Raw genomic sequence first — 23,232 nt, forward strand, 5'->3', positions numbered from 1 at the left:
TCCCAGCAAAATTTAACCATCTGCAATCAGTATAAAGAATGAAATGTACTTAAAAATATTGTACTGCACATGTCTTGTTTAATAAAATCCACAGCATGAAATGATGGTGCCAGCTATCAAACTAGACAAGCACAGAATGGTAACACTGCAAGAAAAACCAGACAGCTCGTTAAAATGGTAAGGTATATAATGTACAATAAGGGACAAAATACACCCACCTTTTCTCAGCAAAAAATTATTTTACTTATAATTTTCTTAGTCCCAAAGTAACTGAAAGACTTGAAGAAATAAACTGTACTTTATAGCAGGGTCTGGAAAGGGGCAAAAGAATGTTTCAAGGATTTTTGAAGGAATTTATATATCCCACTAGATCTTAAAAATATTTCAACAGAAACTTCTGAGTTTTAATTACACATACCAATGTTTTTTCCCCTCATCACCCTTTTACATAAACACTACCTGTACTTTCATTAAACTTAAAAGTGTTTTCCTTTAAAAGAAAACCATTGGATTAACAATGCATTATTTCATGCTGTGACCTGTAAATATAATAAATTTCCATTCTCTTTGCCTTGTCCTCAGAAAACAACAAAGTGAAGGAGGTGTGGAGACTCCATGCCCTGGTTACTCAGGGCCTCACTTCCCTCTACATTTCACTCTGTAGGACACTCCATTTCTATATGCTTGTTCCTGAGCTGGCCATTTCTGGGATCACACTAACTTGTCCCTCTTAGTACACAATAACTCACTCCCTTGTTACCAGTCACAGAGAGATGATACAGGAAAATTAAAAGAAAACACATGCCTGATGGATGAAAGCGAAGCTCAGGAGAGCTACTCTTCTGTGTTCAAAATTGAAAGGAGAAAGAGACTTGATATTATTCAAGGCAGTGACTCTCAGGAAAAAAAAAAAAACAACCCAGCACTTTGGGACTAAGGAATTCAATGCAGATATAAATCCATAAGTAGCAGCTCTAGAGGCAGATTCAAGAAGAGAAATCTAGGACAGGCAAGAAAGATCCACATCTGACCCACTACAAAGAAATGCCATGGTGCCAATAATGGTATGAGAAACACTAGATTTATTTTTTGGTTAAATGGTATTTAGGAATGTACTCAGGTATGTAATTTGAATTTCATAGCAAGTACAAATAAAGTGAAGCTGTAGAAGACTGACAGAAGACTGTTCCTTTCTAGTCCTTTAATTCACTTTTATTTTCAGGATTATTTTTGAATGTTTTACATCAGTACTGATAAGGAACACTTCCACAATCCACAGATAGATGAGGAAGCAGAAAGGACAAAAGAAGAGGGGGAAGTCTTTACTGTGTGAGAGACTGCAGTAAGGAAAATCTATTACTTGCTACAGAAAGATTTCTCACAAAGTCACCCCACTTGAACCTGTCCCTTCTCCTTCACAGATCTGCAGGCCATGGGAGATACAGTACAACAGAGCCAGACCTCACAGCAGGATTCTTCAGCAAACATTGCACAATTAGCTGAGTACAAGTGTGTCTTCAAAATGGTTATCCATTTCTGTAATGCTGTTTGACAGGCGTGTCTAAAATCTGCTAGGAAGAGCAATATACTCTGAGTGGAATGAAACACTCCACATAATTCTGACAAAAGCAGTCCAGGGTATATGGTTCCTCCCTGTAAAACCTGCACCAGTAATGGAGCTGGATCTCTCATCAGTTTTATTAAAGGCAAATTTCCTCCTGCCCTGGCTCATCTGGAAAACCTGTCCCTGGTCACCTGCCCTTATTGCTAAGTTCACTTCTGAGAGATGACCTTATCAATGTCTGTCAGCTGAAGGGAAGGTGTCAAAAGGAGAAAGCTGGGCTCTTCTTGGTGGTTCCAAGCAATAGGACAAGTGGCAATGGGCAGAAACTGATGAAGTTCCACCTGAATATGAGGAAAAACTTCAACCAAGCACTGGAGTCCAGAGAAGCTGTGGAGTCTCCCTCACTGGAGATATTCAAGAGCTGTCTGGACACAACCCTGTGCTCTAGGATTACTCTGCTTGAGCAGGGAGGTTGGACCAGATGTCCCACTCTGGTCCCTTCCAACCTGGCTCATTCTGTGATTCTATGTGATTTAATACTTTGCTCTCCCAACATGAGATTATTGCAGTAGCAATCCTAGAATTACATTAATAAAACATGCCAACATATTTTCACAGTCCAAATAAATAACTTCAAGTAAATAAATAACTCAATCACACAAATGTCACTTAGAAATGCAATTAAAAAGAGCCTCTTGCTTTGTGTTATAAAAATATGAAAGAGTGCTCAGTACAAGCTGCTTCACATAAGATTTTTCTCTATATTCAGCAACTCTAAGGTCAAAATACTGGAATTACATTTTTCAAAGCCAAAAGAATGGTTTAGTAGTTATTTTATATGAAGACAGCTCTTTTTTTCTACCCTGCATGAAATATCAAATTCAGTATAGCTTGATACATCCTGCATTTTCATTCATACTTTCATTACAGCTGTGTAAAGTACAATAATTTATTATACATTCTCTTGAATCTTTTTGAAACATCAAGCAAAACACAAAATTCAGAGGTAGAGAAAATGAAGCACCAGAAATCTTATGAGAAAAGCAGTATTATGAGAAAAACAGTATTTCCTTTCTTATCTTCCCAGTTCCAACCATGAACCACAGTGAGCACAGAACAGTGGTGGACATTGGAAAACAAAACTGAACTACAGTATTCTCTGCACCTTCCACATGTACTGTGCACTAGTACAACAGTGATAAAATCTGAGTGTCACCAGTTCTCCTCTATGATAATTACTCAAGCAATAGCTTTCTAAAAAGAACCTAGTGTCTCAGAAACGCACTCTGCTGGCAGAGTCAGTAATATATTGGAGAGGAAGGACCCATTGGTTCTCATATTCTTTGCTGACCTTCAGTTCAACAGTCTATCATGTCTAGGACCAAGAGCAAAGTCTGGGCCTTCGATGCTCCTCTTCCTTGCCTCAGCCCAAATGACATAATTTTTCACAGAGCTTTGGGTGAATTATTCACACAAGGCTCAAACCAAACACAAATGCCAAGGGGAGAGCACTGAATCAGATGAAGAAAGTTTTTGGCCACATGCTTGTGACCCAGATTCCTTTCTTAGTAGCTAGATTCAAAGGAGCAGACATCAGGCAGATTACAATGAATCATATCCCCAGTTAAGCTTTCAGGCAGAAGTCATTACACTCCAAAGACCTGTCATCAAGTTACAAAATTTTCACATAAAAGTGGAAAGCTGAATCTTAATAGCAAATACTATTTTTCATCTATTAAAGTATCTTGGTGTGTGTATACCTAATATCATAAATTCTTGAAATATGGAAGTATTTCTTTCTTGTAAATTTACCTCATCTTCCTAAGAGAGGATTTGAATTTACAAAACAACCAGCTTCTGTTTCTTTTCCTGATGCAATTTTTGCAGGAAACACTTTCTAATTTGAAAAGTCATGCAGCTCTTACCTAAGAAGATAAATCAGCAATATTTTCACAATAAAAGGCCAGAGGCCTTTTTTGCAAAGTTACTGAGAATGATATTATAAAATACCCTTACTAAGAGTGATTGCAAGCTAAACATTTATTTACCTTTTTGTAGCCTTAGCTAAATGCCATTTGCTCTAGAGGAAACAGAGTGACTAGGCAGCCTCAACAGCCTAAGTGGAACATTAGGAGAGTGTACCTGCATGACAATAAGAAGGTCAAACACCAAGATGAAAGAAGCCAAGAAGGCTCTTGAGACCTCATCACTTGGCAGAAATCCACGATTCAGTTTGTCCCAGCTGATCCAGTCAGTAGTGATGACAAGCACAACTACAGAGGTCAGAGTAAACAGAACTGTCCTGGAAGGAAGAAGAAAAAATAGTTCAGAGAGAATACCATAGTAATGAAGATGCATCATTCTATTTTATCTGTCTTCTAATGGTCAACTATTTTATCAGTACTTTTCCACTGATGAAAACAGACTAAATAAAATTAAGTGCACAAACAAATCTTTTAATTTAAAAAAGAAAGAAGTCAGCTGTATTCTTAGTGAAAATTAATTTAGTAGCTAGTTCTAAGCATATTGCAAAATTAGCTGGAGTATAACACTCTGTTGCTTCATTCTGTATTTTTCACTGAAGATGAAAAACAGCCAGGTAAAACAAGACAGAAGTAAAATGCACCAAGGCCTGCATGATCTAGGCCAAATTCAAATCAGTTAATTGAGAGAACATTGTCGAAGGCTCCAGATACATTAGAACCTTTGAAAATCTTTTCTAAGCTATAGGAGCTACAAGGCATTAACTGTGAAGTCTAATTTTTATACAGAAACATGTCTCCATAAAAAAAAAATTCAACACACTAAATTAATTTTTAGTAAATTCTGGAGATTGTTGAAAGACTTTGCTTCGTGTTTTCTAAGATGTCATTTGTAAAAGTTTTCAATCTTTGAGACGTCAGTGAAGAGTGAATCACAAGGATATTAAAGCCTCTGTATAAATGCTACAAGAATTCCAGAAGATACATTTGACTAATTCATACAATTCTGAAATACAGTATTTAAGAAAATATCTTTCTAAGCTATCCCTGCAAAATACCTCTGCATCATTTCCAGCAGCACTTTGGTAATACCTTACAGGGCTGGCAGTGGTGACTGATTGAATTTCTGGTTCCCTGGAAGCTGGAAAATTTAGCTGGTAATTTAAGGGTGAGCAAGGCTTCTTCCAGTATCCATAGCTGTCAGTAAATCTGTGCTATAATAGTGGCATATCCAAATCTGCATGCATGCTAATGGCTAAATAATTGTGGCAGGATTTTTTTTTTTTTTTGTACAGTAGTAATATCTCATTTTCTTCAGCTACCAAGTGTTGCAAAATAGAGTGAAGAATATTTCCCATGACACTTCCAAACAGGACAAATACTCAGCAGAGGAAAAAAAAAAAATAAAAATCTGTACACCAGTAGTCACAGGCTACCAGTCTGCATGCATTTATTTTTATACAGTAGCCTTGCCTGTATCTGTGAGAAGGGGAAAACAAATATGCACATAGGCAACAGTATAATACATTTGGACTCCTAAACATCATTCTTCTGTGACATGATGGGCTGCATTTCTTCAGAATGTAATGACACACAAAATTACTTGATTGCTACCACCTTTACCTAGGAACATTTATTTTTGTTCTTAATTTATTAACTCAGTTACATGCACCACTATGGTTGACACCCTAACAATTTCCCTCAAAAGAATTACAAGCACCTAGGCAAGAAAAAAAACAATAAATGAGGCATATTAGATATAATTAGACCTAAGCAATAGTCAAGCCTTCTTATCCCATAACATTTGCTTAGCTACCATCTCGACAGTCAGTACCTGAACCTGACTGACTTTTCTACAAGCTCCACTTTGGCACATGCACAGAATAGTTCACTTTGCAAAGACACTTCTCTCTCTTGCATATAGTCTCTTGAGACACACAAAGGTGTTTTTTCCTACTTATTTCACCCTCATATCTGAAATTCTCATGGTTAATGTTCTTACTTTACCTGAAAGTCTCTCCAGAAAGAAAACAATCCTCAGCACTTGCCTGCTGGCTGAGGCAGACTCCCCCAGCCACTAGGCACCCTGATTTTCCTGGACCTCTTTCTGTAGAACCACCTCTCCTGGGGCAGAGGAAGTTTAAAACCATAATTCAAATCCGAGTATTTTGCTATAGGAAGCATATACCCAGAAGTTATGCTCAAGACTATTCTGCCTCAGTCCTCTTGAATTATGCATTTGCATTTTGGAGCAAGAGTTCAAAGCATGGAAGGTCGGACTTTGGCATGTAGGCAAGCAAAGGCAGGCATATTTTTATTCATGCTTTGTTGGCATGCATGCAAAGACCGATGTGTGTGCTCAAGTCCTGATTTCCTTGAGGAAATGCATATGCACTTAGAAAACTGCTTTGTTATTCATTCTGAAATGTCAAATAGGGAGGGAAGGGAGCAGAAAATGGGCTGCTAATAGAATAAGAAAATGTGAAACCAACAAGGAAGGTTAGAAATAGACTTTCAAAATGGTTGCATTAAACAGCATAATTAGTGCTCAGTTGTATTTTGACCTATGATACTGGAACACAGCAAGATATTCACTAAATGCTTTTGGAGTTATTATAAACTGAGCTTGTTTGGGTTAGAGTTCAGTTCACTTCTTGTGAAAGTACAGTGTCCTGGAGATTAAGAAAAAAAGATGAGGATTTCATTTAACTTGACACAACTTGTATTGGATAAACCAATGTGAGCTACCCTGCAATATCTAGCCCAGTATAGTTTGCCCTTTATTCTGCAATGCACATTATTGAGAAAGAGCTACACCATCAAACTATTCACTGCACTGCTGGCAGTACCTCTCCTCATTACAGAAGGGGAAAGGCTACAAGGTGAAGGGCAAGAGAGGACTAACCCTTCTCTGTATCAGGCATTAAGAAATGCAATTTCTGTCTCTAGTTCATGAAGGAAATACACTTTTATATTTCACTTCTAACTCTAGCTTGCTGTATTGAATGATTATGTGCCCTGGACACCTATTCAGCTGCAATAACACACATTTTACAACCTACTGCATGCTCCTTAAGAGTACAAATAAACACTGTCCAGACCAATAGTATACTGAATAGTTAAAATTATTAGGTAGGTCCACAAAAGTCAGTACTGTGCTTATCACTGCCAGTGAATATTTAAAATCTCCAGTGCTACTCTGAATGGGGAGGGGGATAAAAAGGGGGAGGCTGAAAGAGAACTTTTACTGCCAGAAACCTCTCAAAAAATAAGCAATTTTTTTGACTGTATCTTTATAATAATCTTTGATTGCCAGGACTGAGTTTGGTCTTGAATTTGTCAAACCAAATCACTCATGCTAAACTGAATCCATACTACTGGTCCATTTGTCCAGAAGAGTAATCTGGTTCTCAAATACTTTTGGTAAGGTCCAAAACATATGCATCTTCCCTTCTACCCCTTTCCATAGCACTTTCTTGCACTATAAGCTTTGAGCAAACTGACCAACTTTAAAAGTTTCATTCATCATATTATACCTTATGAGAGGTTGTGAACCACATGGACCAGAAGCCTGAGCAGGTTTTAGTCACTGGGGGTGGTTCTCTCATGGCAGACAGGGTGACAATCTAAGCCTTGTAGAGAGAAAACACAATGAACTCCTGTGACCTTATGTCCTGGATGCTTGGAGACACTCTGCTGTTTAGCATGTCCTACCTTCCTCATCAGGATCATCCTCATCCTAAGCAGAGCCCATGAGGCCACAACTCATTCTCTTGCAGCCCCAAGGCGGTACCACAAAACCACTTGTAGCACATCCCCTCCAAACCTACACCAGAAGCACCTGTGACTCCACACATCCACACCTTCAGGAATCAGTGTTATTTGTCTGTACTGAGTGAAAAACTGAACAATCCAGAATTTGTCCCTGAAAAGATAAAAACTAATAAATGTATACATGCTCACAAAACACTTAATGTTGGAAACAAGAACTGTTTCCAATCTGACTCTCATGATTCTTCATGTCTAAATCAGCAGGGCAAAATATACCAAAATGGATTCTGGTCTGTGATGGAACCTCACTTCTCAAATTGCAACATTTAACAGTTGTAACAAGAAAATTAAGTTTTTCATTCAAAGGTTAAACACAATTCTTTGCACACCACTACGTTCCCTTTACTTGTGACTTTGAGCTGCTCATTTTTAAAGTTATTTAGAATTTTCTTGTCTTACATTACCCTCTGCCAAATCTTTTACAATGCTACAGCTTTGATGATGAGACAGTAAGAGTTCTGTTAAGATAATTGAAGAGATGAAAGACAAACTGTAGTTATTTTCTTAATTTTCATTTCATCTTTTTCAAGGGGGAAAAAGCATTATCTTGCCCTTTGACAAGACCTTTTCCAGAAAAATCTACCTTGCTTAGTCAAAAGTTGCTCTTAGATTCGTATGACACAGCATTTTGAGACCTTTTCACCATAATTTTACACATAATTGTCACTAAGCTAGGTCATTTGGAAATCATTAAACATTGTTAACAAGGATTCTAAGAATTGCTTAATACAACGTTTGTGGAACACATGAGACAGAACCAAAGAAACTGGTCAGCCCCACTCCTCAGGGCTGCCCTTTGTGGGAGTCTGCCATTACTGCTGTCCCACCCACATCACACTGCCAGTTCCTGGAATGTCTCTTCATTTCCCTGGGGTTCCCTCAACTCAGAAATCACCCCTCTCATATGTCACAATCCCTCACAATCCCTGCTGTGGAATGCACCTGCACTGGCACTGATTGCCTTGGCAGTTTCTCATGAATGTACCCAAATATTTGCAAACGTCTTGTGAAAACAGATACAGAAAGGGAATGAGAAATTTTACTGCTCTTTGTATTTAAATTGACTTTCCAGTCCTCAGGAAAGAAAGATCATCCATCAAGTCAAATATCTACATATTTTTTTATCTCAGAATCAGCACTGGCCAAATATACAGTCACACAGTGTACAATAACTATAAAGAACAATGCTACTGCAGATGTTCATTTAAAAATGTCAACACTTATTATTTCACTTTTTTTTAATTAAGAAGGGCTCTGTTATTTAATCTGTCAAAAATAGGAACTCTAAGCCCATTCAAAATAAAATATTTAGTCTGCCTGTTGCTTGGTGTCAGAACCACTTTTGCAATTAAGCAAATATAAGGGACAGATGCTCTGGTGGTGAAAAGCATCTGTGTTCCCTGGAGCAGCATAACTTCAAACCTCCAGCTGGCCACTGCTCTTCTGTCCCCACGGGACAGTTCTCAGAAAGAAGTAAGAGCAGGAACTTGAGATTTCTGCATTTATCAGCAGCTACTGCAGTGACACAGTTGGTGCTGAGGATCCCATATTCACAGTGTTCCTGTAGTGTGGACTGACCTGAGCGTGCATCCATAACTTTTGCACACCAGGTGAGATCCCAGAAAGCAGAGTCCAACTGTATCCAGAAGAAATCCCACTTGTGCACCCCAGAGCAATCCATACCATTAACTAAAGGGAAGGTGGAGAGATAACTGGCAGGTCCGCCTCAGAAATGTGCTACTGAAGTGAATTGGAAATACATACAGACCCTAGAAATCTAGAAATATTTGGAGAGTTAATTACATTGGACCTTTTTTGTTAAAATAAGGTGTTTGACTCTGATGGAGACAAGTATGTGGCAGAGATATGGAGCAATACTATCGTCAGATTTCAGGGCACCACACTCCCCATGGCATGCTCTGCAGGCATGAATAAGTGGGAGAAATTACATTAATGCAGATTACCATCAATGAGACTTAATTATCTGAAGTTAAATATCAATTACATGAAAATGGTTTATAATTCAAACGCTGAATCATGTTAGTTTTTTAAAAGTCCTTGTCACCACAATAGTGTATGCCTGACTTCTGTCCTGTTGAAAATAATGTGTAAGTAATTCAGCACTTGCCAGTAACTATCAGTTCTGAAATAACTGTTGTGAAATACTCCCTATTTTGTGTATGGCTCATAACTACTTATCAATAGCAGTTACTGCACATTTTGAGAACCAGTTTCCCAGTTACGTCTTCTAAACAATGCTTCTTGTCATTCTGACTGGTGAACTGAAGGAATTGGACACCACAGAGTATAAAGGATGCTCTGAGGTGGCAATATTGGAATTGTTTTCCTACTTTTTTATATATTCACTTACTAACACTATGGGCTATTCAGATCAGAAAGATGTAGGAGCAGCAAGGCTGGGGCCTTGCCGGGATTGACTTGGCACGACTTTTCCAGCCAGAGTGTCCCTAAGAGCTCAAGGCTCTTTGAATCTCTCAACCCTAACCCTAACCCTAATCCTAACCCCAGTTTCAGATCTAAACCTAAAAAAATCCTATGGGTTTCAATTTCAGAAAGATGTAGGAGCAGCAAGGCCGGGGCCTTGCCGGTATTGTGTTGGCATGGCTTTTCCAGCCCCAGTGTTTCTGGAGCTCTAGGCTCTTTGACTCTCTCAACCCTAACCCTAAACCGAACACTAAGCCCTAACCCCAACCTCAGTTTAAGCCCTAACAGCAAGCAAATGCTATGAGTTTTCCAGATGAGAAATGTGAAGGAGCAGCAAAGCTGGGGCCTTGCCCGGATTGCCTTGTCTTGCCTTTTCCAGCCCCAGGTGTTCCTGGAGCTAACCTAGCCCCAACAATCTTTCCCACAAACCTTGCTTTACATCTATCTTTTGACAGTAACAGTTTTGATTTTATTAGAGTGCATCAATATGATTCCAGAGCTATTTGGGATTTTTGCACCAAAATTTGTATAAAGCCTGAAATTACATTTTTGTTAATATATAAAGGAAACATTTTGCTATGTTTCATGTAATAAAATTAATAAGATTAGGTAATGTAATCACATGGAGCAATATCAGAATTCTAGAGAGCATATTTTTTTTTATTACAGGTAGAAGCATCTTTGAATTTCCTTTTGCCACACCATTAATTTACTAAAATGAAAGTGTTATCTATTTCAAACAGCAGCTCATTTAAATTAAACTCATCACCGTAAGCTTTATGTTTCAAATGCCATTTCCTATCTGTGACACAGAAAAGCAAAAGTAGTTTATGAAAGTTCATGGTCTTACTTGTAAGAAACATTTTCAATCACCACGTATCATATGCAAGGTAGTATAAAAGTCACATGAATCATATCCAAGGAACTCTACTTCATGTTCAGCTTCCAAAGTTAGAAGTTAATTGTTTAACTCCAGTAGAAGGCATTTGGAAAAAAAACCTGAACCAAAACAGAAAACCAAACACAATTCTATATATGTAAAGAGAAAGCCATTTTTCTGTTTTACTTTCAGATGGATACACCACTTATTTTATCAATAGAATGGGGAGTGGAAGACAGCTGCTCAAAAAAAACAGAAACAAGATTTTAAAAAAATACTTTCAGAGCATCAAATGTGCCTTAAGATAGACCTGCCTGGCAACTTCTCAGCAAAAATGGTTTATATTCAGACAAGGGCAGTTCATAAATATGCAAAATTTTCCTGTGAAAGGGATGATTTCTGTAATGTGAGGGAAGCTATGTCAGAACTGGGCACAATTCCTGCACCTCATTACAGTTGAGGAGCTAGGGCAGCATCTCAGTTACACAAGCTGATACAAACAGTGCAGAGGCCATTACCTGTTCTGAGTAAGTCAGACGAGCTATTAGAATATTAGTGTTAATAAGACCAGCTGGATGTAATAACGAAGATTTTCACATGCTACAGGGTACTATTTGTTCAGACTCTCTAGCTGGAGCTCGTCTACTTAGTCAACTTATACATGAGTCAACATTAGTCATGATGTGACATTAGTCATGACATGAGTCAACAATTCTCTGGACACAGATTTCCTACACCCAAGTGTCCTAGTGCTTAGTTATTCCCAGTCCCTGGTAAGAGTGAGGTAAAGGCTGCTCATCACAGTGGCAAGAGATGGGATCATATGCCAAAACATACAAAACAGGGACTTTGGCTTTCCTGTCTCCAGCCTCCAGCAACTGCTAGAACTCAGTAATGAGAAAAGAAATGTAGAAAGAAAAGAAAATGTTATTGGCTTCCATTTCTCAGTTATCATGAAATAGTGATATATTAAATTCATTGCAATGTAGAACAGTAAAGAAACTTCTGAAATTAAAAAAATATGTTTTAACATTTAGACAGAAAAATCTATTTCAAATGTGTTTAGTTGGTAATTGAAATGCTATTCTAAAAGCCTAAAATTAAACTTTTCAGATCTAGAGCAGGAGCTAGAAATATATCTCAACATCTTGATTTTCTTGAGTTGAGACACATTATTAAATTCTAGTTTTAGAAACAAGGAAGAGTGTAAATGTGGATTTAACACCACATTTTCAATCCTGTCTATAATCTGCATTATTTGTATTTCTAGATGATTAAGACAAACGTATTGATTTTCAGAGGACACATTTGAAAACATCTAAGTCAGAAAAGTGGTAAAAATGAATGAATTAATAAACTGGTTCTTTCATTAATAAATAATTACTTCTCAATTTTTTACTGAATTTACTAGCATTGTTTGTGTTCACAGTTTATCTCATCATTAATGGAACTTTAAAACTGATCAATTTTTTACTATATAAAAACCACTCTGTTTCCTTCAGAATATTTTAGACACATATTTCTTTTCTGCATTTAAGTCATAAATTTTTTTCCCAAATCACAGTGAGGCTTGCTACAATTTGTCTAGAGCCAAGCAAAAAACTGAGTATTTTTTTTTCTGCAGAGATTATTTTTACATATGGGTGAGTTTAGTGCAGTTAAAATATTTTATAAGGAATTCAGAATCAGCCAGAAACTTAACGATAGAGTTGTTTTTTCAGACGTCTACACATGAGTTAACATATCTGATCTCTCATTATTGTCAACAGAGACGTAGTGTGAGATTTGGTTACCTAAACCAAATTTAGTTTAGTACAATTTGGGCTGCTGTTGGGTACCTTGCCTGGTCTTCAAACCTTGCAACAGGAGGTCTCCTCCAAGCCCTGCATCACGTCCATCAGGCCTGTGCACTATTTCAACACACCAAAGCACTTCAAATTGTAGTCAGTGCCTATGTTTAGGGACCTGAATCCCACCTTTATTCAAATGATGGAGTCTGGAAAATTATGCAGGTGACTACAGGTAAGTTTCTAATCGTGGCAAGCTGAATGACCATCATCTGCATTGGTCAGGGCTCCGTTTGCTGTAGTGGGAGCTGGCATGTTCAACACATAAACACCAGACACCTGAACCCAGGGCTGAATCTCAAAACTGAAGGCAGTTCCTGATGTTTTAATTTATTTAAAGAAAGCAATGAAAAGCCTTTGGATTTTTTAATTGAAAAACAGATATATTTTATGTAGGAATTAACAACACTCATATTTGAATAAAATAATGGAAAATTTGTATTTGGAAGCTGTCAAATGAAAGCAATCACTGAAAAGTTGGGGTTACTTGCTTTTTAAAACATATTTTAGAAAACAGAAATTGATTTCACATGGAATTTTGATGTGGCAGTCTTAAAATTATCCTTGCAAGTTTTGGGGAAAAAGCCCTAAGAACAGACACCACAAAATTTCCCATAGTATGTGTGACAATAAAAGTATCACTCAGTCACCAATCCAGCAGCTCCAGAGCCAGCACAGTTGTCAAACTGGGGGAAACTTAGGGGGATACAAGAGATCTGCCAGGATCCCTCAAATATTTGATGGGACCAGGGTAGAGCCAGGAGCACCAGCATCTAGGCCTTCCCATGTTTAAAGGTTGTATATGTATAAAAGAAGCCCACTGCAGCAGCAGTGACCAGGAGTGGTGCTAGCAGGGTGGGCACACAGGGAGTGGAGCATCAGTTCAGGCAGCACTTCTCACAGAAGGACGTGCAGAAAGGGCACTTCAGCCCCGCAGCTCAACCAGGGAACACTGGTGTCTGATGCCTTAAGTTTTAGCTCTCATATTTTTCAGATTCTGTGCTGCCTAGATGTGTAGTCTTGAGTTTCATATTAAGTGTTAGTGAGCTCTCTTCACAGAGTAGGTAGACAGAACAATTCTTTTTCTAGCTTGATAATGGAGTTACAAGTTTCAGGCCCCAAAGCATAAACAATGGTGGACTGAAGAGAGAAAACAAGGATGGGACTTCACCACCTGAAGCTGTAATTGGACAATTAACCCAATATGCAGATGGACCAAAACTTATAAAAATGTGAGACCTCATGAAAAGTCGTCCATTTAATGACTATTTTTGGTCTACTTTGGTTGTAGCCCTGGCCAGGCTCTTGTACTGCCCAAGGTATGTCCTTTAAGGCCTTTCAATAAATACCTACTGTATTCTTCATTCAGTCTAGCCTCTGTTCTAGGTCAGCCTTCTCAAGGCATCAGTTCTGGAACCCCAGATGGGACAGAAGGCACCTGGAAGACCCCCTGGACCAGAGCAACCCCCAGCTCCACCCGGCAGGAAGCCATGGCCCCTCTGACCTCTGCAGCCAGCACCAGGGACACAGCTGCCCAGACAGAGCTCCTGACAGGCTGTGCCCGGCTCCCACCCCAGCACCAGAGGGCAGCAGGAGGAGGGATGTGGGATGAGGGGGATCAGAGAGAGAGCAAGGGAGAGAGACTGCTGGAATTGCACCCAGCCTTCCCTGAAACAGGCCCAAGAGACAGACAGGATGCATGGTTTGGAGATTTCCTGCCCTCCCTCTGCCTGTCTAAGCATGATGACTTCAGGGACAGTGGTGATGAGTCCCTTTCCAGTGCAGCAGTCCTGACTCTTCTGTGACTGCCCCTCCCCAGGTGCAGCAGGTGTGAGCCCCTGCAAGTGGAACCCATCAGTGATGAGGACAATGATTCATCCAGCATGGAGGTGCCACCAAGGTTAAGGCAGCCTATGCCCTGCATCAATAGCACTTTGATGATCTTGAAGTCTTTTCCAACATAAATATTACTATGATTCTATGAATTACAAAGCATAAAGGATAGAAACAGAATTTACTTTATCTAAGCAGAACATATGGAACATGTTGTCCTTGCCCAGATACTGTCATGCTGCTACTCTAAGAAAACATTTATGATAAGTGGGTAGGAGAGCTGTATAGTATGCATTTACATTCTCAGGGCTTCTCAGACAATATATTACATCCACAACTAAAATTTAAAATACAGTTCAGATTTAGAATAAACTAAATATAACAGTTTAATAGCTTTCTATGTTCTAGATTAGACTAGCTGTATAATTTATCTATACAGTACTTTTATGGAACAAGAAATTTTTCATTATTTTAGGCTTCATACACCATCATATCTATGGGATACAGATTCTCATTCATCAGGACGTTGTGCTTTTTATAATTCTATTTGTTGAAACCCTATCCTAGTAAAATATAATTGCAATTGTTTTGAACTGCTCTTCATTTTTTTTCCAAAGCACTTTAAGTAAATACAGGATCTTTCACATAACAACTTGATTATATTTTGATAAAATGTATTTACAAAAAACCTGAAGCATTAAAAAACCAAAAAACAAAACAAACAAACAAAAAACCCCAAAACTTTAATCTTGCTTCCCGAATAGCATATTTTTATGTTAAAAATCTTTCAAATAATACCAATTTTACCTCAGTGAGAAAAGGGCATTAGTTGACAGCAACCTGAGTGCATGCCAGGTATGTCTGCTGGCAGCAAAGAAGTCCCAACAGTGCCCAGAACTGCAATAACAGTGGCATAACCAGTAGATCAAGGGACATTACTTTGCTCATATCTAGAATATCACATCCAGTCTTTGGCCAAGCATACATAAAATGCACCAATAAACTAAAGTGGCATTTTTTAAAGCGGAGTATTTTAAAGCTTTACTGGTTAGGGGCTGAAGCACTTGTCCCACAAAGAAAGCCTGGGGGATGGGAGAAACTAACAGCTGCCCCCCCTCCAAATGCCTCTGGGGAGATGAGCAAGAAGACAGAGCCATCATCTTCCAAGAAAGTGAATAACAGGATGACAAGAGAATTGATACCAACTCAAAAGTTGTCTAGAAAATAAAAGTCTTTTCTTTCACAGGTTGAGCCAGTTCCAGCATACGGCTGACACCTGTCCTCTTAAAAAACAAAGAAAAAATCACATGCAAATTACTGTGATTTTGATTTCCTGGAAAGTTAGCCTTTCTAACGGTAGAACAGGACTAGAAATAAGATTGAACAAAAAGAAGTTAATAAGGAGAACCTTCAAAATACATCCTGATAGCCAGTGCTGTTCCAGTAATTATATGCTCAGCTCTGTGACATTATGAATATCATCACTTTTTCAGTGGAAGATAAACATGAGAAATTTCCAAGAAGAAGGTGCACAAGGGAACTTGGGAATTATTATGGCTAAATTCACTAAGATGCCCAGATACATACTGGGTAAACTTTGTATTTTGTAGGAAATAGTTAACCTCCTCAAAAAGAAACTTTTCAGTATTTCAGAAAAAGACCGGTGTTATATCCTTAGACTAATCTGCATTCTTTTCCAAATTGTTCCAGTAAATAGAAAACAGATAAATCCTGGAAGAAATAGTAATATTCAGGGAACTCAGCAAAGATGCAGTAAAACCCAGGCTGAGGCTTGTCCCACACCTGCCCTGCAAAGAGAAGTGCAGGGGCTTAGATCAGCAATCATCCATGTGGAATGGATCATCATGGTACTGGCTACTCTGAGGAGACTGTGGTCTCACTAGTTCTGCTCAGAAATTCCTGCCCATGGATGAGAAACATTTATCAATGAAAGTTTAACCAATAATGATGCTTATTTGAATGTTTTTGTTTTCTTAAAAAGCAACAATTAAAAGTTTTATTGCAGGATTTCCAACAAAGTGGAAGTAAAGATCCCTTTGCTCCAGAAATAATTTGTCACCTTTCACCTTCCAGCCTTGGCCTCTTCAATTTCTAACATGCGAACAATTATGACTTAATGTTAAGATGCTCAGAATTTACCATCTCAGTCACATAATTCTATGTTGAAAAAAAAAAATTTGCTTTTAGCTGACATTCCCTCCTGGCAGTTAGTACTCTTTCAATTTTAGACCTGTTTCTTCCTCCTTACCTGTCCACTTGACCTGCCTTAGTTCTGAAGGTATTTCCATGGGGTTTGTAACTTGCAATAGAGCCTCTTTGGCCCTAAGATCTGACAGGTTTTTGTTCATCTGGAACTAATGCAAAAGACTAAGGACACCTCAGCAGGATTTAAGGCAGGGGAGTAGTACTGGACTGCTTGAATGATTATACTGTGCTCAAAATAGTTTAGGTGCTGCTAAAGAGACCTCAAGTATAATAGAGATTGTGCTGACCATATTTTGTTAAACATATATTCCATGTTTAATATTCTCTTAAACACTTTTACTGCTCACTGATAGTGTCCCCTCTAGTTTTAAAGCTCTATGATCCTTCTCTTCCTGTAAAATACTTCAGCAGGTGTGTTTGACAAGAATAAAAGCCTACAAGCTGCCACCCCACCACTTATATGATTGCTCAATCAATCTCCAGCAAGTACCTACAGAGAGAAGCTAGAGGAATACTTTGGGAAGGGCAATATTTTGCAGTGTCTCACTTTCTCTCTACACAGGGAGCCTTTGTCTTGTTGATAAGACTGAAACAAAGCAGAATTTGGACTAAATGGATGCACTTGGCTTCTTTGATCAACCACTGGAGAGACTAGAATCAGCTATGTTTTTAGACTTTTGTATTGCAAATACCTGCATCCATTTCACAGAGGTTCTAAGAGGAAAGACAGCCTTGGGGACTAGACACAGCATCTCAGAAAGCTTTGTTTAGTCATTTGGATTTACTTTGTAAGTATTATCTTCAGTTTTCTCCGAGGTATTCAGTCATTGTACAAAGCTGATATTAAATTAATTCTACCAGTTCTTCAATGAGGTTTTTGACTTTATGTTCTTCATGGGAGCCCTGAAAATAACTGTCACCTCTAGCTAAGAGGCTGTGAAAGATGAATGTGACTTACAATCATCCCTGGGCCTTTCCAACCATTACTGGCAATCTATCACAGACACTTCTGAGTTGATAACCCCATCAATGTTTACTAAAAAAAAGAAAACAGAAAAAAGATAAATCTATTTCATCTGAGGCAGTGTCCACCCTCACTAAGTTAAAGCAGATTTTCAGTACACAGTATAAGTATTCTTATATTTATTCGGGAAGGAATAGACTTTACATTTAAAATTCTCCAAATATTGTTAAATGTTATACTAGATCAGCTGGGTTTTTTAGTTTGAAAAGTGTTCATAAATGATACAACCAATGATTGCTAATATAGGCATCTCATTCTGCATTTAAAGATGGCTTCAGATATGGATTATACTGGACTGGGGTGACCACCAGTTGCCTTATGAAGAGTAACTGCAGAACGCCACAACATCTTCTCTGAAGCCATCTGCCTGGTAAGCAAGATGCCCTTAACTTCATTCAGAATATTCTATAGTTCACAAGTTCTTGAGAATATGCTGCTAGAATAAATTTTAACAATGCTTCCAGGCACTAGTGCTGTTACCAATTTCTCTGTCAATCAAATGATACTTTCCTTGAATTTGCATAAATCTAAATGCTGGGAAAACACATATTTAATTCTATTTAGATTTCTGTAATTATATTTGCATCGAATTTGCTTAAAGGATGGGATGTGTGTAATGAATGATAGTAGCAAACCTCTATTGCTTTACTTGAATGGGAATAAGTGAACATATGAAAGGTTTTGTTTACAAGGCATAATTCAAAGAGAGTGTATAGATCACCTCTTACTTAAGGAAAAAAAACCACAAAAACAAACAAAGCAAAAAAGAGGTTTTCATAACTCAGTCTGAAGAATAAATACTATTTTCTAGCTGGACTGATCATGTGGAAAAGTGTCCTCAAACCTCTTTCAGAAAGATGATAACAGAACTCACAAAGTCAAAAAGTTTGGAACAAGCTAGTACTTTAAGACCTGTGAAAGGTGATTAAAATCTTAGCTCCTGCTTAACAGACTATGCTGGAATGTGTGTGCCTGCTGTGTTGACACCTTGGACTTTGCCATTGATTTCATTCCAAATAGGTCTGACCTCGGTGCTCTTTAAAAAGGAATTGTTTAAAAACACCTCCAAGAGCTTTCTACTTACATTATTACACTTTGCAGTGATTTTTAAAGTCCATTCTTTTTGCAACCCAAGGCCTGCTAGTGATTTTTTAGTTTTCTTTCATTCATACTGAAAAACTTAATATTAGGTAGCATATTGAAATGCTTCTTCAATTTTGGGTTGTTTTATAACATAGTCACACCTGCTGCCAATTAGAACCTTACTAATGCTCATTGAGTTTGTTCATGTTGCAAAGAAAATGATAAAGCTGAGCCCTGATTTCCACTGTCCTAATGAGCACAGCTGTGTCACAAGGCCAAAAGGCTCCTAAAAGAGTCCATAGCCCAGACCTTAGATGACACCTGCATACGGGATAATGATCTCTTTTTTCTTCTTTCTGGTTATGCAGGGAGAGACATGACAGTTGAATCCTTCCTCTCTCAGTTCAAGGAGCTGTGGTTTTGTCCTTATATTGGGAATTACCTCAATCACAGGAAGTCACATCACTGCAGATACCATGTAGCATGAATCATCTTAAAAACAAAAACTATAAAACTGAGGAGGTAAAATGAATAATGGCATTACAAAGTAGTGATTCGTCTCTCCTAAAAAAAATAAAAATAACCTGTTTCTATTTCCAAACTGATCAGAAAACACAAAAAATTAACATAAGTGGCTTGAAAAGATGGATGGTGAGTTAAAATTTTCACAAGATTCATAGGAAGATCTTATGATAAAACTTTGGTTTGAGGCTGAAGCTAGGATCCTAAATCCATAGCCAGGGAATTATATTTAAATGGTCTGATTATCTGGAGTACTGCAAGCCCCACAAATCTGATGTAGGTCAAGTTCAAGATAATTTTCTATATATTTGGATGCGTAAAATATTATTATAGGATAGTAAGTTCAGATAGTTAAGGTATGAGTATTTTGGCTATGACTAATTTTCTGGGAAGGGTAAAGCATTTTGCCTATGCATCACTTTCTGACTACATACACCTGGATATTAGTGTCAGCTTTCTTTATTAGTCTGTCCTTCCACTGAGAGGCAAAACATGATGTCACACGACACACTGAAGTTTAGAATGCTGTATTACACGAGGTAAGTACATAGCTTCTGACACTGATAAAGCCAGATTATTTTCCCACATATCACAACCAATAACTCAATCAGGTTTCTGATACGATAATCATAAAGATACACACGTTAAGGATATTGTTATTACTCAAAATCAGAAAATAGGTCTTTAAGAAAAAAAACCAAACCAGTAGCAAAACTCAATAAATGAATATAAAAAGGAGTCTGATTAGGTGGAAACAAAAAACCCACATGCACCAAGCACTGGAATTTAACACTAAGCTTATTGAATAATGAGAAGATATGAACCAACATTGTGAAGAAAGAAATATAAAAATTCTAACAGGGAAGTACTATCAAAGGTGAGAAGAGAGTTTAAGATTAAACAAATCAAACAGGATAGCTATCATTGTATGCTTCAGTAATCTATTTTTATGGATGCCACGAAGCTTATTAACCACTTCAAGGAAAACCGTCCCCTACAACGAATTGGAAAAAAAAAATCTGTCAGTTTCTAAAAGATAATTAAAGTTTCATTGATGATTGCTGGGTTTTTCTCATTGATTTTCAAAAGATGAAGGTCAGGTGTTTATTTAAACACATGTAACTTTTCACTAAGAAAAGTCAATCATCTTGATGGTTAAAGTCAATATCAAAAGCCATCATTAACAACTGTTCAGAAGCACAAAGATTTTCTTAATTTTGCAACTTCACCAAGATTGCTTATTCTATGCCTGAACTGAAGGTCTTAAACAAATTCTGCTTCCTTATAAAATTAAATGATATGACATACCGCTGATATCTCTGGTAATAGGGGTCACATTAAAAACATATTTCTTTCACTAAAATTATTTATATTATTAGCAATTATAGATTGACTATAGGTATAAAAAGATTGTCCTCTAGACCTAAAGAAAATGTACTGGAAGTTCTGATGCCTCAAAACCCCCTTGCACTTAATAAAATAACTCTAATATCACTAGAAAGTAAATTTTGTTCCAGTAACAGCCTTGAAACTTAATAAAGAAACAAAAGCACGTATCTGGCTTTAGTTCAGTGTTTACTTCACACAAATGCCTTTGCTTCACTGTGCCATTATCCAGCAGCAGAGTATGCCATTACTGGAACACGAGCTCTCATTCCACTAATGGTATTGCTTAAAGAACATATTAAGATGCTGGTGTTTTCATTCAGGAGATATCCATACATCTTCCACAAGTAATTACATTACCAGTAATCCTTTTAAAAGGCTGTCTTTGCTCAGTTGCTTTGCCAATAGCTCTAAGCTTGGTTACATGACAATGGCACTTACTTATAGCGCATGAATTGATAACAGATGAACCAGCTAATACACTGGTGCTCTCTGATCAGTCACAAATCACAGAACTTGGACCATCAAAGGAAACAAACATGCTTTACAAAGCCCCAGATAGTTTGGTTTTATTTAAGGCTGAAAACAGCAGAGAAAGCTGAAAATAGCACATGTCCTTTCATACGTTTTGCGAAGAGCAAAAATTACCAGGAAATAGAGCCACTAACTTTTTAAGGTGTGCTGGCATTCACAATGATATAAAAAAAAGCAGTCTCTAACTGCAGGACAAGCATCTCTTTCATGAAGGATAAAAGCAGTGATATGAAGATATGGAATACAGGGCATGTCATGAAATACTGTAATAACACCAACAGATTCAGACTAAGAAGTTTTGTTAAATATTCAAACACTGCCTGAATTAAATCTGAAGACTATTTTCCATACTGTGAATTATGTTGAATTCATTAATGAATAAAAACTGTTAACCTCAATACTAACCCTGCACTTTTCTACTGTAGAGTCTACTCCTTGTTCCTGAGACAGTGATTAAAAATAGCAACTGTCACCGTATCTGTCAGTCAGTGTATACACAGATGATGCAGGAGGCAGTGTGCAGAAGTGTTTTTGAATCATCAAGCAGCAGTACACAGAAAGGCTGAGAATAAATTAAACCAAAAAATAAGCCTCAGGCTGATGTGTTTGAACTTCACTGCAAACATTCTTCATACATATTTAATTGCTCCATTGAGACTGTGACTGTTCTGGAGATGTTCCAGGCATTATTTCCATTCCATTAGTACACTTTCAGTATGTGTACTCCTTAACCCAAAATGATTGATTCTATAAATGTCTTCCCACTTACTGACCTGAGCACTAATTGAGGTTGTGTATAGATTAAAAGAGAGTGTATGCTTTTTGAAACCAGCCAACATATATTGTAGTCACAGAAAGATCTTGTGGCACAAGAAGAAACTGGTACTCATAACTGAAGACATCAGAATCAGGTTTCACAGAAATGTTTCAGGTAAGAAGAGCTGGAAATCATACAACAGGTCGACAAACTTGCTAAACACTTTAAATGGAAGCTTAATTCTAAGTGCCACCTTTCTGAAACATAAAACAATCATTCTTTGAAATACAATAATCACATACAAGATACTTTTGTCTGTGCTTGCACCTTGTAAATTAATTTGCTTTGTGAGAAAGTATAAATTTTTTACTTTCCATAAAAATAAAACTTCAGTAGTTCAGATAATTTCATCGGTTCAGATGCACACAAGAAGAAAAGTTGAAAGTTTTAAACATCTTAATTAAAACTAAGATAATGTTGTACACTGCAAATTATTCTACTATGAACCAAAACTTTTCCAGTTCAAATTATTAAAGGTTAGTATAATTACAGTGTATCAGCTAAAATTTAAAGTAAGCCACCCTGAAGAAACAATCCTTAAGATCTCCACAAGCACTGCCCTGATTAACCTTGAGATGCTGGAGCAAGCGTGTTCAAAGAGGGGCAACAAAACCTATGAAGGGTCTGGAGCACAACTCCATATCACAAGTATATGGGATGGTTGAGGGAGCTGGGGCTGTTTAGCCTGGAGAAAAGGAGACTCAGGGGAGACTTTACTGCTCTCTACAGCTGCCTGAAAAGAGGTTGTGGAACGGTGGGGTCAGTCTCTTGTAACCAGCAACAAGTGACAGAAGAGGAAACAACCTCAAGTTGGCCAGGAGAGGTTTAGATTGGCTATTAGGATAAATTTCTTCACTGGAAAGGTTGTCAGGCATTGGAACCAGCTGCCCATGGAAGTGCTTGGCGATATAAGACATGTAGATGTGGCACTTAGGGACAAGGTTTAGTGGTGAACATGGTAATGCTGGGTTAACAGTTGGACTTAAAGGTGCTTGCCAGTCTAAGTGATTCTATGATCAACCTGAAAGCTACAGACAGTCTTAAATCCTCAGTATTTAAGACATTAAAATCAGCTGTACCACATTTTGAAAGAAAAAAAAAAAGCTTCATAATAGAGGCACACTATTGCAGCTTGGACAAGCTTGTATCTGACATTGAAAGAATACTTGAGAGTTGCTAATATTCATATTATACTTTATTTATAATGTTTAAAAACATGAGTATGTTAGACTTCATGTGACAGAATACTGAAGAGAAA

At 37.7% G+C, this 23,232-nt stretch overlaps 1 protein-coding gene across 2 annotated transcripts in view; it reads right to left on the minus strand.

Annotated features, from left to right (window-relative positions):
- The window catches only part of TMEM117 (transmembrane protein 117), a 174,743-nt gene that overhangs the window by 31,691 nt on the left and 119,820 nt on the right, over window positions 1–23,232 (minus strand). For both annotated transcript variants that reach the window (XM_088055289.1, XM_088055288.1), the window contains exon 5: window positions 3,707–3,866. In XM_088055289.1, coding sequence (XP_087911415.1) covers window positions 3,707–3,866 — 160 coding nt within the window. The remainder of the gene's footprint in view (window positions 1–3,706; window positions 3,867–23,232) is intronic.

The sequence above is a fragment of the Pseudopodoces humilis genome, chromosome 5 (assembly GCF_049639895.1).
Source record: "Pseudopodoces humilis isolate 2021_Gansu_Grassland_sample_001 chromosome 5, ASM4963989v1, whole genome shotgun sequence".
Classification (NCBI taxonomy): domain Eukaryota; kingdom Metazoa; phylum Chordata; class Aves; order Passeriformes; family Paridae; genus Pseudopodoces; species Pseudopodoces humilis.